The sequence below is a fragment of the Pristiophorus japonicus genome, unplaced genomic scaffold, assembly GCF_044704955.1.
Source record: "Pristiophorus japonicus isolate sPriJap1 unplaced genomic scaffold, sPriJap1.hap1 HAP1_SCAFFOLD_3437, whole genome shotgun sequence".
Lineage (NCBI taxonomy): Eukaryota > Metazoa > Chordata > Chondrichthyes > Pristiophoridae > Pristiophorus > Pristiophorus japonicus.
Genome location: NW_027253256.1, coordinates 1 through 16,880, shown reverse-complemented (window position 1 = coordinate 16,880; position 16,880 = coordinate 1). Strand labels below are relative to the sequence as shown.

At 58.4% G+C, this 16,880-nt stretch overlaps 1 protein-coding gene across 1 annotated transcript; it reads right to left on the bottom strand.

Moving 5' to 3' along the window:
* Window positions 1–9,271: 9,271 nt before the first annotated feature.
* LOC139250078 (neurogenic locus notch homolog protein 1-like) lies at window positions 9,272–16,838 on the bottom strand. Its single transcript, XM_070872652.1, has 5 exons — window positions 16,684–16,838; window positions 15,284–15,585; window positions 13,986–14,133; window positions 11,898–11,995; window positions 9,272–10,764 (listed from the first exon to the last, which is right to left on the bottom strand). The coding sequence occupies exons 1-5, from the start codon at window positions 16,748–16,750 to the stop codon at window positions 9,415–9,417; spliced, it is 1,965 nt and encodes a 654-aa protein (XP_070728753.1). The 5' UTR covers window positions 16,751–16,838; the 3' UTR covers window positions 9,272–9,414.
* Between the last annotated feature and the right edge of the window lie 42 nt (window positions 16,839–16,880).

Here is a 16,880-nt window from a genome sequence, read left to right as displayed (position 1 = left end):
GATTGTCCTAAACTTGTCCGCTGACCGGGTGCTCCCTCACCCCAGCCCATTGGGACACAGCAGACCCTGTGTGGTGTTGCGTGAGGGTAAGAAGGAAAGACTTGGATTTATATAGCGCCTCTCCTCACCTCCAGACATCTCAAAGCGCTTTACAGCCAATGAAGTACTTTTGGGGTGTAGTCACTGTTGTAATGTGGGAAACATGGCAGGCAATTTGTGCACAGCAAGCTCCCCACACACAGCAATGTGATAATGACCAGATAATCTAGCGATGCTGGTTGAGGGATAAATATTGGCCCCAGGAAACAGAACTCCCCTGCTTTTCATCAAAATAGTGGCCATGGATCTTTTACATCCACCCGAGAGAGCAGCTGGGGCCTCGGTTTAATGCCTCATCCGAATGACGGCACCTTGGACAGTGCGGTGCTCCCTCAGCACTGCCCCTCCGACACTGCAGCACTCCCTCAGCACTGCCCCTCCGACACTGCAGCACTCCCTCAGTACTGCCCCTCTGACAGTGCGGCTCTCCATACCTCAGTGAGAGTCAGTGTGTGTGGGACCCGTACCCCAGTGAGAGTCAGTGTGTGTGGGACCGTACCCAGTGAGAGTCAGTGTCTGTGGGACCTGTACCCCAGTGAGAGTCAGTGTGTGTGGGACCCGTACCCCAGTGAGAGTCAGTGTGTGTGGGACCGTACCCAGTGAGAGTCAGTGTGTGTGTGACCCGTACCCCAGTGAGAGTCAGGTGTGTGGGACATGTACCCCAGTGAGAGTCAGTGTGTGTGGGACATGTACCCCAGTGAGAGTCAGTGTGTGTGCGACCTGTACCCCAGTGAGAGTCAGTGTGTGTGGGACCGTACCTGAGTGAGAGTCAGTGTGTGTGGGACCCGTACCCCAGTGAGAGTCAGTGTGTGTGAGACCCGTACCCCAGTGAGAGTCAGTGTGTGTGGGACCCGTACCCCAGTGAGAGTCAGTGTGTGTGGGACACATCGCCCAGTGAGAGTCAGTGTGTGGGACCCGTACCCCAGTGAGAGTCAGTGTGTGTGGGACCGTACCCCAGTGAGAGTCAGTGTGTGGGACCGTACCCCAGTGAGAGTCAGTGTGTGTGGGACCCGTACCCCAGTGAGAGTCAGTGTGTGTGGGACACATACCCCAGTGAGAGTCAGTGTGTGTGGGACCCATACCCCAGTGAGAGTCAGTGTGTGTGGGACACATACCCCAGTGAGAGTCAGTGTATGTGGGACCGTACCCCAGTGAGAGTCAGTGTGTGTGGGACCCGTACCCCAGTGAGAGTCAGTGTGTGTGGGACCCGTACCCCAGTGAGAGTCAGTGTGTGTGGGACCTGTACCCCAGTGAGAGTCAGTGTGTGTGGGACCCGTACCCCAGTGAGAGTCAGTGTGTGTGGGACCCGTACCCCAGTGAGAGTCAGTGTGTGTGGGACCCGCACCCCAGTGAGAGTCAGTGTGTGTGGGACCTGTACCCCAGTGAGAGTCAGTGTGTGTGGTACCTGTACCCCAGTGAGAGTCAGTGTGTGTGGGACCCGTACCCCAGTGAGAGTCAGCATGGAGAAACTGAGAGAAATCTCACCAAGGATTATTGAATCTTCCACTGTCCCGGGAATTGGAGGAATTTGTTGTCATGTGAACGAGAATTTGCGTCTCAAACTTTGTCACTTCAGTGTGAATCGGATAGTGAGGCGTGTCACCTACTCGTGTGCTCATCCTGTGCTGTTTCCTGTGTTGTGTGAATGAGCGAGGATCTTGGGACACCCCCGGCAGGGGTGTTAGAGGCTGAATGTTAAGCTGTCTCACTTCAAAGCCATCAGCCTCGGAAATCCTTGCCAGCTCTCACCCTGTACAACAGGCTGCTGACACGTGGCACCCTCACTCAGCAGGTAGCACTCTCGCCTGTGAGTGAGAAGGCTGTGGGTTCAAGTCCCACTCCAGCACCCAGGCTGACACTCCCAGTGCAGTACTGAGGGAGTGCCGCACTGTCGGAGGGGCAGTACTGGGGGAGTGCCGCACTGTCGGAGGGGCAGTACTGAGGGAGTGCCGCACTGTCGGAGGGGCAGTACTGGGGGAGTGCCGCACTGTCGGAGGGGCAGTACTGAGGGAGTGCTGCACTGTCGGAGGGGCAGTACTGAGGGAGTGCCACACTGTCGGAGGGGGCAGTACTGAGGGAGTGCCGCATTGTCGGAGGGGCAGTACTGAGGGAGTGCCGCACTGTCGGAGGGGCAGTACTGAGGGAGAGCTGCACTGTCGGAGGGGCAGCACTGAGGGAGTGCCGCACTGTCGGAGGGGCAGTACTGAGGGAGCGCCGCACTGTCGGAGGGGGCAGTACTGAGGGAGTGCCGCATTGTCAGAGGAGCAGTACTGAGGGAGTGCCGCATTGTCAGAGGAGCAGTACTGAGGGAGTGCCGCACTGTCGGAGGGGGCAGTACTGAGGGAGTGCCGCATTGTCAGAGGAGCAGTACTGAGGGAGTGCCGCACTGTCAGAGGGGCAGTACTGAGGGAGCGCTGCACTGCCGGAGGGGCAGTACTGAGGGAGTGTTGCACTGTCACAGGGGCTGACTTTCAGATGAGACATTATATCGAGGCTCCGTCTGCCCTTTCAGGTACGCATAAATTATCCTATATTGGAAGAATAGCAGGGGAGTTCTCCCAGGTTTCCGGGTGTCAATATTTATCCCTCAACATCACTAAAACAGATTATCTGGTCATCATCACATTGCTGTTTGTGGGAGCTTGCTGTGCGCAACTTTGCTGACGTGTTTCCTACATTGCCACAGTGACTACACTTCAAAAGTACTTCATTGGCTGTAAAGCGTTTTCGGGCATCCTGAGATCACCAGGTCCCACTCGCTGCCCTGTGTCCTAACTCGCACCGAGTCCCGCTCACCCATCACCCACTGTGGTCGTTGCCCCATGTCCTAACTCGCACCGAGTCTCGCTCACCCATCACCCCCTGTGCTCACTGCCCCGTGTCCTAACTCGCACCCAGTCCCACTCACCCATCACCCCCTGTGCTCACTGCCCCGTGTCCTAACTCGCACCGAGTCCCGCTCACCCATCACCCCCTATGCTCACTGCCCCGTGTCCTAACTTGCACCGAGTCCCACTCACCCATCACCCCCTGTGCTCACTGCCCCGTGTCCTAACTTGCACCGAGTCCCACTCACCCATCACCCACTGTGCTCACTGACCCGTGTCCTAACTCACACCGAGTCCCGCTCACCCATCACCCACTGTGCTCACTGACCCGTGTCCTAACTCACACCGAGTCCCACTCACCCATCACCCCCTGTGCTCACTGCCCCGTGTCCTAACTCTCACCGAGTCCCACTCACCCATCACCCCCTGTGCTCACTGCCCCCTGTCCTAACTCGCACCGAGTCCCGCTCACCCATCACCCCCTATGCTCACTGCCCCGTGTCCTAAGTCGCACCGAGTCCCGCTCACCCATCACCCACTGTGCTCACTGCCCCGTGTTCTAACTCGCACCCAGTCCCGCTCACTCATCACCCACTGTGCTTACTGCCCCGTGTCCTAACTCGCACCCAGTCCCGCTCACCCATCACCCCCTATGCTCACTGCCCCGTGTCCTAAGTCGCACCGAGTCCCGCTCACCCATCACCCACTGTGCTCACTGCCCCGTGTTCTAACTCGCACCCAGTCCCGCTCACCCATCACCCACTGTGCTTACTGCCCCGTGTCCTAACTCGCACCCAGTCCTGCTCACCCATCACCCCCTGTGCTCGCTTCCCCGTGTCCTAACTCGCACCCAGTCCCACTCACCCATCACCCCCTGTGCTCACTGCCCCGTGTCCTAACTCGCACCGAGTCCCACTCACCCATCACCCCCTGTGCTCACTGCCCCGTGTCCTAACTCGCACCCAGTCCTGCTCACCCATCACCCCCTGTGCTCACTGCCCCGTGTTCTAACTCGCACCCAGTCCCGCTCACCCATCACCCACTGTGCTCGCTGACCTACATTGGCTCCTGGTCCGGCAACACCTCAATTTTAAAATTCTCATCCTTGTTCTCAAATCCCTCCCTATGTCTGTAATTGAAACATAGAAATTTACGGCGCAGAAGGAGGCCATTTCGTCCCATCGTGTCCGCGCCGGCCGACAAAGAGCCACACGGCCCTCGGTCAGCAGCCCTGAAGGTTACATATAAACCTATGAACAATGACGGAAAGGTAAAGAGCACCCAGCCCAACCAGTCCGCCTCTCACAACTGCAACACCCCTTACACTGAAACATTCTACACTCCACCCCAACCGGAGCCATGCGATCTCCTGGGAGAGGCAAAAAACACAGACCTCCAGCCCTACCACCGCCCTGAGATCTCTGCACTCCTCCAATCGTGGCCACTTGCCCATCCCCGATTATAATCGCTCCACCATCGGTGGCCGTGCCTTCAGCTGCCTGGGCCCTAAGCTCTGGAACTCCCTCCCTAAACCTCTCCGCCTCTCTCTCCTCCTTTAAAACACTGCGTAAAACCCCCTCTTTGACCAAGCTTTTGTTCATTTGTAATGTATTTGCTTCATGGGTTCTTTGCTTAAGAATTCATAGCAACACATTACTATTCAAAACTTTCAGTGCTCCTTAATAATGTGCTCTTTTCAAACATTCAGCAGTTCTGACAAAGGGTCACCACCTGAAACATTAACTCTGTTTCTCTCTCCACAGATGCTGCCCGACCCGCTGAGATTTCCCGCATTTTCTGTTTTTATTTCAGATTCCAGCATCTGCTTTTGCTATTGAGAACTAGTTGGTTTATTAACAAAGGTTTAACAATCACACTGCACATTACCAGTTCATCCACCAGGCTCACAACTGCATACCTCAGTGGATGACCCAGATGAGAATGGCTAAGCCATTCCCAACTCAACAAGCCTGTGAGCTTATTCACATTGTGTATACATTACAGCGACCTTTCCTCATCTCTCTTTATGTAATTTGGAGCTGTAATATATGTACCTGTGAGGGTGCTCACAGGTGTGTAGAGCTGTTGAACTGGGAGGGGCTTCGCCAGTCACGTGATGTTCACAAGACTCAATAAAACCCCAGCCCATTGGGTTCGGGGGATCCATAGAAACATAAAAAATAGGTGCAGGAGTAGGCCATTCAGCCCTTCGAGCCTACACCACCATTCAATATGATCATGGCTGATCATTCCTTCAGTACCCCTTTCCCGCTTTCTCTCCATACCCCTTGATCCCTTTAGCCATAAGGGCCATATCTAACTCCCTCTTGAATATATCCAATGAACTGGCATCAACAACTCTCTGTGGTAGAGAATTCCACAGGTTAACAACTCTCTGAGTGAAGAAGTTTCTCCTCATCACGGTCCTAAATGGCTTACCTCTTATCCTAAGACTGTGTCCCCTGGTTCTGGACTTCCCCAACATCGGGAACATTCTTCCCGCATCTAACCTGAGGAAGGACATTCTTGCTATTGAGGGAGTGCAGCGAAGGTTCACCAGACTGATTCCCGGGATGGCGGGACTGACCTATCAAGAAAGACTGGATCAACTGGGCTTGTATTCACTGGAGTTCAGAAGAATGAGAGGGGACCTCATAGAAACATATAAAATTCTGACGGGGTTAGACAGGTTAGATGCAGGAAGAATGTTCCCAATGTTGGGGAAGTCCAGAACCAGGGGTCACAGTCTAAGGATAAGGGGTAAGCCATTTAGGACCGAGATGCGGAGGAACTTCTTCACCCAGAGAGTGGTGAACCTGTGGAATTCTCTACCACAGAAAGTTGTTGAGGCCAATTCACTAAATATATTCAAAAAGGAGTTAGATGAGGTCCTTACTGCTAGGGGGATCAAGGGGTATGGCGAGAAAGCAGGAATGGGGTACTGAAGTTGAATGTTCAGCCATGAACTCATTGAATGGCGGTGCAGGCTAGAAGGGCCGAATGGCCTACTCCTGCACCTATTTTCTATGTTTCTATGTAACCTGTCCAGTCCCGTCAGTATTTTATGTTTCTATGAGATCCCCTCTCATCTTTCTAAACTCCAGTGAATACAGGCCCAGTCGATCCAGTCTCTCCTCATATGTCAGTCCCACCATCCTGGGAGGCAGGTGATTGCGAGCCTGGTGGATGAACTGGGAACGTAGAGGGTCGTTCAGCCCGACTGCCTGCCCCTCTTCCGCGGTTACATCCGAGCCAGGGTGTCCCAGGAGATGGAGCACGAGGTCTCCACCGGTACGCTCACGGCCTTCTGCTAGAGGTGGGCGCCGGAGGGACTGGAGTGCATCATCGCCCCCGGCAACCAAATTTTAATTTGATAATTTATGTTTAAAGTTTAATTTGCCGGTTTTAGTGCCCCCTCCCCTTTTCGCCAGGGGGCACTTGTATAATTTCTCTTTTTAGTGCCCTCAATCCACTCCCCCAAAAAGGGGCGCTGGAATAAAATGTATTTTGGCGTGTGCCCCCCCCCTGCAGGGGGCATTTGTTTAAAGTGCACAACTCAAACCGCTGAACTGGTAATGTGTAATGTGATTGTTAAACCTTTTGCTAATAAACCAACTAGTTCTTAATAGCGATGTGTTGTTGCTGCGAATTCTTAAGCAAAGTAGCCACAAAGCAAATACATTGCAGGTGTCAAAGTTTGTTTGATAATCGCTCCTGTGAAGCACCTTCGGACGTTTTACTGCGTTAAAGGCGCTATGTGAATGCAAGGGGTTGTGTTTGGGTTTGGCGGGGCCGCGGAGGGAGTGAATGGGAGCAGACTGAGGAACACTGGCCCAGACACGAGAGGACGGAGATAATGACCAGAGTCAGGCTGCTCATCAGATCTAAGTGTGCTTGGCACCGGTTTATTGTTACAAGAACCGTTTACAAAAAGCAGTTAACAGAAAATACATCAGATTTTCACACTAGGCCCCTCCGGCCGGCCGTTCTGTTATAAAAGCCAGAAGGATTTTACACGGGTAGTTCGGAGTCTATAAAACACCACCTTTAAACGTTTATCGCTTACATCATACAGATTTCTGAAACAAAATCTTTTTTTTTTTAATTAAACACGGTTTATTTACAACGTTTACAGAACTGGAGCTCTCACTTGAACAGTGGGAATAATCCTTTTACACAATCTCCTTTTAAAGGCAACCCCCACCTTTCTAATGTCGGGGGGCGGGGGGGCACTCAGTAACCCCCCCTCCTCCCCCCAACTGTTCTGCGACACTTCGAGAGCCGAGAGTCCCCTTTAAATAATCTGGGTGCAGCTCACACTGCCCCCCCCAGAGAGCGGAAGTCGCAATGTGAGGTTGTGCAGTTACAGTCTGGGGGGGGGGGGGGAACGACACTGGGGGAACTCGCCTGCTAGTCCCAAGACCCCAAACCCTTCACCCCTGTCCCGCTCAGAATAACTTAAACCCCAACCTCCTTTTTTTTTGAAAACATAGTGTCATTATTGAGATAAATCAAATGAACAAAACTTCTGCGCAAGTAGGTTACAAAACGCAGAAGTTTGAGGCGACTCTCCTGGTGCCCCCCCTCCCCCTCTCCCCCCTCCCCCCTCCCCCCTCCCCCCCCCCCCCCCATGCCGCAAGTGCTGACTTTCCTGGGCCCCATTTCAAGGGCCCGAGGTTGCCAAGAGTGAGATCAGAATCCTCAGAAAATACTAACCGGACGGCCCCACAATAATACTGAAAAGCTCACTCGCTCAGAGACGGGGCAGAGCCTGCAGTGCACTGCCCCTGGGTCCAGGCGGGACAATCGCCGGGGGCCTCGGGTCAGCAGGTGTCCGACTGGAGCACCCCGCCCCTCACGGCCACCCCTGGGTGTCAGTGTGAGTGTGAGAGGGTGTGAGGGAGGCAGTGTGTGAGTGTGAGGGAGGCAGGGTGTGAGTTGTGTGAGTGAGGCAGGGTGTGAGTTGTGTGAGTGTGAGCGAGGCAGTGTGTGAGGGAGGCAGGGTGTGAGTTGTGTGAGGGTGTGAGGGAAGCAGGGTGAGTGTGTGAGAGGGTGTGAGGGAGGCAGGGTGTGAGTGTGAGAGGGTGTGAGGGAGGCAGGGTGTGAGTTGTGCGAGTGTGAGGGAGGCAGGGTGTGAGTTGTGTGAGTGTGAGGGAGGCAGGGTGTGAGGGGCAGTGTGAGAGGGTGTGAGGGAGGCAGGGTGTGAATTGTGTGAGTGAGAGAGGGTGTGAGGGAGGCAGGGTGTGAGTGAGGCAGGGTGTGAGTTGTGTGAGTGTGAAGGAGGCAGGGTGTGAGTTGTGTGAGTGTGAGAGGGTGTGAGGGAGGCAGGGTGTGAGTTGTGTGAGTGTGAGGGAGGCAGGGTGTGAGTTGTGTGAGTGTGAGAGGGTGTGAGGGAGGCAGGGTGTGAGGGAGGCAGGGTGTGAGGGAGGCAGGGTGTGAGTTGTGTGAGTGTGAGCGAGGCAGTGTGTGAGTGAGGCAGGGTGTGAGTTGTGTGAGTGTGAGCGAGGCAGTGTGTGAGGGAGGCAGGGTGTGAGGGAGGCAGGGTGTGAGTTGTGTAACAATGAGTGAATGAGTGAGTGAGTGTGTGTGAGAGAGTGTGCACATACACAACCTTTACACAGGTTCATTTTGACCCCTTTCTGCAGAAGATTCAGAACTCAGACATAAATATAAGTCGGACTATTTTATACATTAATTATTTAGCAACAAATCAGTCGGCTAAAAACCCATCGACACAAAAACCAGCTAAGAAACTTTCCTTTTTTAAAACCCCCCCCAGTGTGATGTTTGTACAGAAGCTGCTGTGTGAGCGCTGTGTGTGTGATCGATGATCAGCCTCCGTCTCACAACCCGCCCAAGTCTCAAACACCAGCGGTCAATTAAATAAAATGTTAAAAACGCAGTAAAAACAAAAAGTACATCAATAAATTAAACTGGAACACGGAACAAAACTCCCGTCTCCTCCTCATCCTCCTGACCCCGGACATCGGGCCAAACTCCAGCCGCAGTCCCTCGAGGTCCGACCGAGTGGTCTACCGCTGACCCGGCGACACTGAGCGGCCTGGGGCGGGGGTATGTTGGGGGGGGTGGGGGGGGGGGTATGTTGGGAGGGTGGGGAGGGGGGGTTTGGGTTTTGGGGGGTATGTTGGGAGGGTGGGGAGGGGGGCTTGGGTTTTGGGGGGGTATGTTGGGAGGGTGGGGAGGGGGGCTTGGGTTTTGGGGGGGTATGTTGGGAGGGTGGGGAGGGGGGCTTGGGTTTTGGGGGGGTATGTTGGGAGGGTGGGGAGGGGGGGTTTAGGTTTTGGGGGGGTATGTTGGGAGGGTGGGGAGGGGGGCTTGGGTTTTGGGGGGGTATGTTGGGAGGGTGGGGAGGGGGGCTTGGGTTTTGGGGGGGTATGTTGGGAGGGTGGGGAGGGGGGCTTGGGTTTTGGGGGGGTATGTTGGGGGAGGGGGAGATGGGGCTTTGGGGCAACAGGATGCGACGTCTTCACTTGAAGACCTGCTCGGGGAGGTGGCCCCGCTGGGCCTGCAGGCTGGTCGGGGGGCTGGAGATTCCCTCGGACCAGTCGGACATGTTGGAGTGGGGGGACGAGCTGGACCACTGGTCGGGGGACTCGGGGGATGGGGTGAGGAAGGGGTGGTCGGACAGGTGCAGCTGGTGGTTGGGGGTATTATCCATGGAGGAGGAGTAGCCGTGCTGCGAGGGGGGGGTGAGGAACTGGGTGGTGGCCATGGTCTGGCCCAGAGAGCTGGGCAGCGAGGTCTGGAGCAGCTGCGTGTCCTGGGCGGGGATCAGGTGGATGCCGCCTCCCAAGGGGGTCAGCTCGCTCTGCCGGGGGTCCCCGCCGCAGTAGGTTTGGCCCAGGGGGTGGGCGTTGCCGGTGGGCCTGGCGTTGAGCTGTACGGCTGGTGGTGGCTGCTGCTGTTGCATGAGGTGCGACTGGGGAGCGGACAGGCCCTGGTAGCTGATCATCTGAGACAAGGAGGTGTTGGGGAGCCCATTGTGCAGCGAGGCCAATATCCCGTGCTGGCTCTGCTGCACAGTGTTCCGCAGGGGGTTGTATGGGTTCGGCATCATGCCCGCGCTCTGCATCCGTGCCAGCCAGTCGCACTGCCCGCTGATGGTGCCCGCCCCTCCCAAGTTCATGCCCATCGAGGCGTTGACCAGGGGCTGGCCACTGGCGGTGGGGAGTTGGGAGAGGCGGGAGGCCGAGGGCTCGAAGACCATCCTGCCGTTGTTGCCCAGCCCCAGCTCCGGCTTGCCGCCCATGCCCAGGTGGCCCAGGTTGAGGTGCCCCTCGGCCGTTGCCAGCCCCTGCAGGTGGTTGAGCTGGATGGCGGGCGATTGCTGGAAGGGCGAGGCCAGGAGAGGCGGGGAGGCCACGTCCGAGAGGTAGGTGTGGTTGGAGCCCGTGGAGTCGACGGGCGACAGGACGGCCGAGGTGTCCAGCAGCCCGCCCTTGCCGTCCTGCGACTTCTTGCGCTTGGCCTTGGACTCCTTGCAGCCACTGCCCTTGCCGCCGCTGCCAGCCTTGCGGGACTTCTTGCCGTGGCCCGACTGCTTGAGGTTGCCCATGTAGCTGCCCATGGGCGAGCAGACGGGCGGGGAGAGGCCGTTGGCAATGCCGCCACCCCCGCCCATCGGCACCTGGGGGCTCCTCACCAGGTTGTACTCCTCCAGCAGCTGCACGATGTCATGGTGCATGCGGTCCTGCGCGATGTCGCGGGGCAGCCGGTCCATGTGGTCGGTGATCTCCCGGTTGGCAAAGTGCTCGAGCAGCAGCTTTCCGGTCTCGTAGCTCCCTTCCCGGGCGGCCAGGAACAGCGGGGTCTCCTCCTGAGGGACAAGGAGCGGGGGGGGGGGGGGGGTGGGGGTGGGGGGGAGAAGGGGGCGAGAGGTTAACCAGGGGCCAGCACCACAAGACCTTACAGCATCAAACGCACTAAAAAAACCCATCGGGAATCCACGCACGGCATCGAATCTCACAGCACAGGCCATTCGGCCCATCGAGCCTGTGCTGGCTCTGTGAGAGAGAGCGATCCAATCAGTCCCACTCCCCGCACAGCCCGGCAAATCTCCCCTCTTCAGGTATTTATCCAATTCCCGGTTTGAAAGTCACTATTGAACCTGCTCCCACCGCCCTGTCAGGCAGCGTGTTCCCGATCACAACAACTCGCTGCGTAAACACGTTCTCCTCCTCTCCCCCCCTGGTTCTAAATCTGTGTCCTCTGGTTACTGGAATGTATTTGCTTCATGGGCTCTTTGCTTAAGAATTCACAGCAACACATCGCTATTAAGAACGAGTTGGTCTATTAACAAAATGTTTAACAATCACACGACACATCACCGGTTCATCCACCAGGCTCACAACCACCTGCCCCATCGTGGATCCCCCGAACCCAACTGGCCGGGGTTTTATTGAGTCTTGTGAGCATCACGTGACCGGCTAATGTGATCCAAATTAATGTGGTAACTTGAGCCGGTCAAATTAAGTTAAAATTTGGTTGCCAGGGGTGACGACGCACTCCAGTCCCTCCGGCGCCCACCTCTCGCGGAAGGCCGCGAGCGTACCGGTGGACACCGCGTGCTCCATCTCCAGGGACACGGACTCTTCCAGACTGCAGAAATTACAGGCGGCCTGGGAGTCTGTGAACCGACTTAAAAACAGATTGCACGGGACTGCTCCGTGCAACACCCTCCAGGCCAAGTCCCCAATAAACTGTGGGAGGATTCTCGCGTAGAGAGTACTCCATCGAGGACCTCCGCCTCCTCCAGACGGCAAGATGGTGCGCCAGAGAGTGTCCGGCCAGCAGACGAGGATGGCAAGGTGGAGAGTGTGCAGGAGCAGCCCGTACAGGAATCAAACCGGAGAGCTACTCACAGGGGCACACATTACAGTTACCAAGCAGGAAATAAATCTCCACAGCAGCCCCCCGCCCCCCCGTGCCAGTATAGCTCCAGTTCCTCACCTTGTTGTCCTGCATGTCCTTGTTGGCCCCGTTTTTCAGCAGGACCATCGTGGCCTCCACATTGTTAACGGCAGCGGCCCAGTGCAAGGCCGACTTCCCTGGGAACGCAAACACAGCCCATCAGTGCCAGCGGAGCCCGGCCCGACCCCGGGGCTCACTCCCCGAACCCCGACCTCACACACCGACCCCACTCCCCGACCCCCGACCGTGGGGCTAACTCCCCGACCCCCGACCTCAAACACCGACCCCACTCCCCGGGCTAACTCCCCGACCCCCGACCTCACACACCGACCCCACTCCCCGACCCCCGACCGTGGGGCTCACTCCCCGAACCCCGACCTCACACACCGACCCCACTCCCCGACCCCCGACCGTGGGGCTAACTCCCCGACCCCCGACCTCACACACCGACCCCACTCCCCGACCCCCGACCGTGGGGCTAACTCCCCGACCCCCGACCTCAAACACCGACCCCACTCCCCGGGCTAACTCCCCGACCCCCGACCTCAAACACCGACCCCACTCCCCGGGCTAACTCCCCGACCCCTGAACTCACACACCGACCCCGGGGCTAACTCCCGGACCCCCGACCTCACACACCGACCCCACTCCCCGACCCCCGGGCTAACTCCCCGACCCCCGACCTCAAACACCAACCTCACTCCCCGACCCCCGATCCTGGGGCTAACTCCCCAATCCCCGACCTCACACACCGACCCCACTCCCCGGGCTAACTCCCCGACCCCCGACCTCACACACCGACCCCCGACCGTGGGGCTAACTCCCCGACCCCCGACCACAAACACCGACCCCACTCCCCGGGCTAACTCCCCGACCCCTGAACTCACACACCGACCCCCGACCGTGGGGCTAACTCCCCGACCCCCGACCTCACACACCGACCCCACTCCCTGACCCCCGACCGTGGGGCTAACTCCCCGACCCCCGACCTCAAACACCGACCCCACTCCCCGGGCTAACTCCCCGACCCCCGACCTCACACACCGACCCCACTCCCCGACCCCCGACCGTGGGGCTAACTCCCCGACCCCCGACCTCAAACACCGACCCCACTCCCCGGGCTAACTCCCCGACCCCCGACCTCACACACCGACCCCACTCCCCGACCCCCGACCGTGGGGCTAACTCCCCGACCCCCGACCTCAAACACCGACCCCACTCCCCGGGCTAACTCCCCGACCCCCGACCTCACACACCGACCCCACTCCCCGACCCCGGGGCTCACTCCCCGACCCCCGACCTCACACACCGACCCCACTCCCCAACCCCCGACCGTGGGGCTAACTCCCCGACCTCAAACACCGACTCCACTCCCCGGGCTAACTCCCCGACCCCCGACCTCACACAGCAACCCCACTCCCCGACCCCCGGGGCTAACTCCCCGACCCCCGACCACACACACCGACCCCACTCCCCGGCCTCACACACCGACCCCACTCCCCGACCCCGGGGCTCACTCCCCGACCCCACTCCCCGACCCCACACACCGACCCCACTCCCCGGGCTAACTCCCCGACCCCCGACCTCACACAGCAACCCCACTCCCCGACCCCCGGGGCTAACTCCCCGACCCCCGACCACACACACCGACCCCACTCCCCGGCCTCACACACCGACCCCACTCCCCGACCCCGGGGCTCACTCCCCGACCCCACTCCCCGACCCCACACACCGACCCCACTCCCCGGGCTAACTCCCCGACCCCCGACCTCACTCACCGAACCCCAACCCCGCGACTCACTCACCGAACCCCGGGCTCACTCTCTGACCCCCAACCCCACTCACCGACCCGGGGGCTCACCCCCGAACCCGATCATTGTGCTCAAATCAGTGACCCCAGGCCACAACACTCCACCTCCAATCAACAACCCCCAACCCACACATCTCCAATCAGAGCGCCCTCCCCAAAAACCCCCCCACCTCCTCCAATCAGAGTCTCCTCCCCGGACCCCGCCCCCTCCCCGGACCCCGCCCCTCCTCGGGCCCCGGCCCCTCCCCGGACCCCGCCCCCTCCCCGGACCCCGCCCCCTCCCCGGACCCCGGTGACGGTTGGGCGGAAGTCCGTACCGAAGTCATCCACAGCGTTAACGTCAGCGTGGCAGTTGACCAGCTCCTCGACCATTCCCTCCACGGCCAGGCGTGCGGCCAGAATCAGAGGTGTGGTCCCATCATGCATCCGCGCGTCCAGGTCTGTCGCTCGGTTCCGGATCAGGATCTGCCACGGACACAACAAAACCTGCATCAGGAACACGGCACCAAGCACCGGATCAACAGGAGGCCATTCAGTCCCTCGGGAACAGGAGGCCATTCAGTCCCTCGGGAACAGGAGGCCATTCAGTCCCTCGGGAACAGGAGGCCATTCACTCCCTCGGGAACAGGAGGCCATTCAGTCCCTCGGGAACAGGAGGCCATTCACTCCCTCGGGAACAGGAGGCCATTCACTCCCTCGGGAACAGGAGGCCATTCACTCCCTCGGGAACAGGAGGCCATTCACTCCCTCGGGAACAGGAGGCCATTCAGCCCCTCACAGGAACAGGAGGCCATTCAGTCCCTCGGGAACAGGAGGCCATTCAGTCCCTCGGGAACAGGAGGCCATTCAGTCCCTCGGGAACAGGAGGCCATTCAGTCCCTCGGGAACAGGAGGCCATTCACTCCCTCGGGAACAGGAGGCCATTCAGTCCCTCGGGAACAGGAGGCCATTCAGTCCCTCGGGAACAGGAGGCCATTCAGTCCCTCGGGAACAGGAGGCCATTCAGTCCCTCGGGAACAGGAGGCCATTCAGTCCCTCGGGAACAGGAGGCCATTCAGTCCCTCGGGAACACGAGGCCATTCAGCCCCTCGGGAACAGGAGGCCATTCAGCCCCTCAGGAACAGGAGGCCATTCAGCCCCTCAGGAACAGGAGGCCATTCAGCCCCTCAGGAACAGGAGGCCATTCAGCCCCTCAGGAACAGGAGGCCATTCAGCCCCTCAGGTACAGGAGGCCATTCAGCCTCTCAGGAACAGGAGGCCATTCAGCCCCTCAGGAACAGGAGGCCATTCAGCCACTCAGGAACAGGAGGCCATTCAGCCCCTCAGGAACAGGAGGCCATTCAGCCCCTCAGGAACAGGAGGCCATTCAGCCCCTCAGGAACAGGAGGCCATTCAGCCCCTCAGGAACAGGAGGCCATTCAGCCCCTCAGGAACAGGAGGCCATTCAGCCCCTCAGGAACAGGAGGCCATTCAGCCCCTCAGGAACAGGAGGCCATTCAGCCCCTCGGGAACAGGAGGCCATTCAGCCCCTCCGCCCCGTTGAACAATATTGTAACTCCATCACGTGCCCCTGCAGTGCCAGTGGTCCTGAGCGGTGTAACGCCCTGAGCCTTACCTGGAAGACCCCCTGAGCATCAGCGGCCACAGCGGCGTGCAGTGGAGTCCTGCCCATGTTGTCCTGAATGTTGGCGTTAGCGCTGGACTCGAGAAGGCGTTTGGCGGCATCGGACCGTGCGTAGCGAGCCGCGAGGTGCAGGGCTGTCTCGCCCGTGCGGTCGGTCTGGTTGTGGAGTTTGGCGCCCTGGTAGATGAAGTCGGAGATGAGATTGCCGGAGGCATCATCTACTTCCTCCTCACTGTTGCCCGTCTCCAGACCCCCCCCACTGCACGAGGCGATCATTAGCGGCGTGAACCCGTCTGTGGGCAAACAAGAGGGGTGGGGTCAGTGAAAGCAGGTCATCACGCAGTGACCCTGGCCCCGCCCGTGAACCCGGCCCGCCCCCAAACCGGGCCCGCCCCCGCCCCCAAACTCGGCCCCGCCCCGTGAACCCGGCCCGGCCCCAAACCCGGCCCCGCCCCAAAACTCGGCCCCGCCCCGTGAACCCGGCCTGGCCCCAAACCCGGCCCCTCCCCCAAACTCGGCCCCGCCCCCGCCCCAAAATTCGGCCCCGCCCCAAAACCCGGCCCGCCCCCAAACCTGCCCCCGCCCCCAAACTCGGCCCCGTCCCGTGAACCCGGCCCACCCCGCCCCCAAACTCGGCCCCGCCCAGTGAACCCGGCCCGCCTTAGTGTGGACCCGCCCCTGCCCCGTGAACCCGGCCTCGCCCCGTGAACCCGGCCCCGCCTCTTAGTGTGGCCCCGCCTCTTAATGTGGCCCCGCCCCTGAACACGGCCCCGCCCCTGAACCCGTCCCCACCTTCAAACCCAGCCTGACCCCAAACCTTGGCCCAGACATAGACATTGGTCATGCCCCAAACCTCGGGCCAGCCCGAAACTCAGACTCCACCCCACAGTAATATATACAGGAGTGTTATACCCAGTAACACACAGTGTGTTATTATATAATATCTACAGGAGTGTTATACCCAGTAACACACGGTGTGTTATTATATAATATATACAGGAGTGTTATACCCAGTAACACACAGTGTGTTATTATACAATATATACAGGAGTGTTATACCCAGTAACACACAGTGTGTTATTATACAATATATACAGGGTGTTATACCCAGTAACACACGGTGTGTTATTATATAATATATACAGGGTGTTATACCCAGTAACACACAGTGTGTTATTATATAATATATACAGGGTGTTATACCCAGTAACACATGGTGTGTTATTATATAATATATACAGGGTGTTATACCCAGTAACACACAGTGTGTTATTATATAATATATACAGGAGTGTTATACCCAGTAACACACAGTGTGTTATTATATAATATATACAGGAGTGTTATACCCAGTAACATAGTTATTTTTCAGGGTCAGACCAGTAACTTACCAGGCCCTCGGACGTTGACGTCCATACAATCGGCCTCGATCTCCCCCTGGGGAGGGGTGGGGGCCATGGTCGGCAGTCGGAGGTCAGCAGCGTCCAGGTGTTGCTGCGTCCACTGTCTGTGGTCAGTGTGGTCCTCACGGTTCACCAGAATCGCCTGTTCTTCAAACTGCCGGAGATCGCAAACATCACACAACACC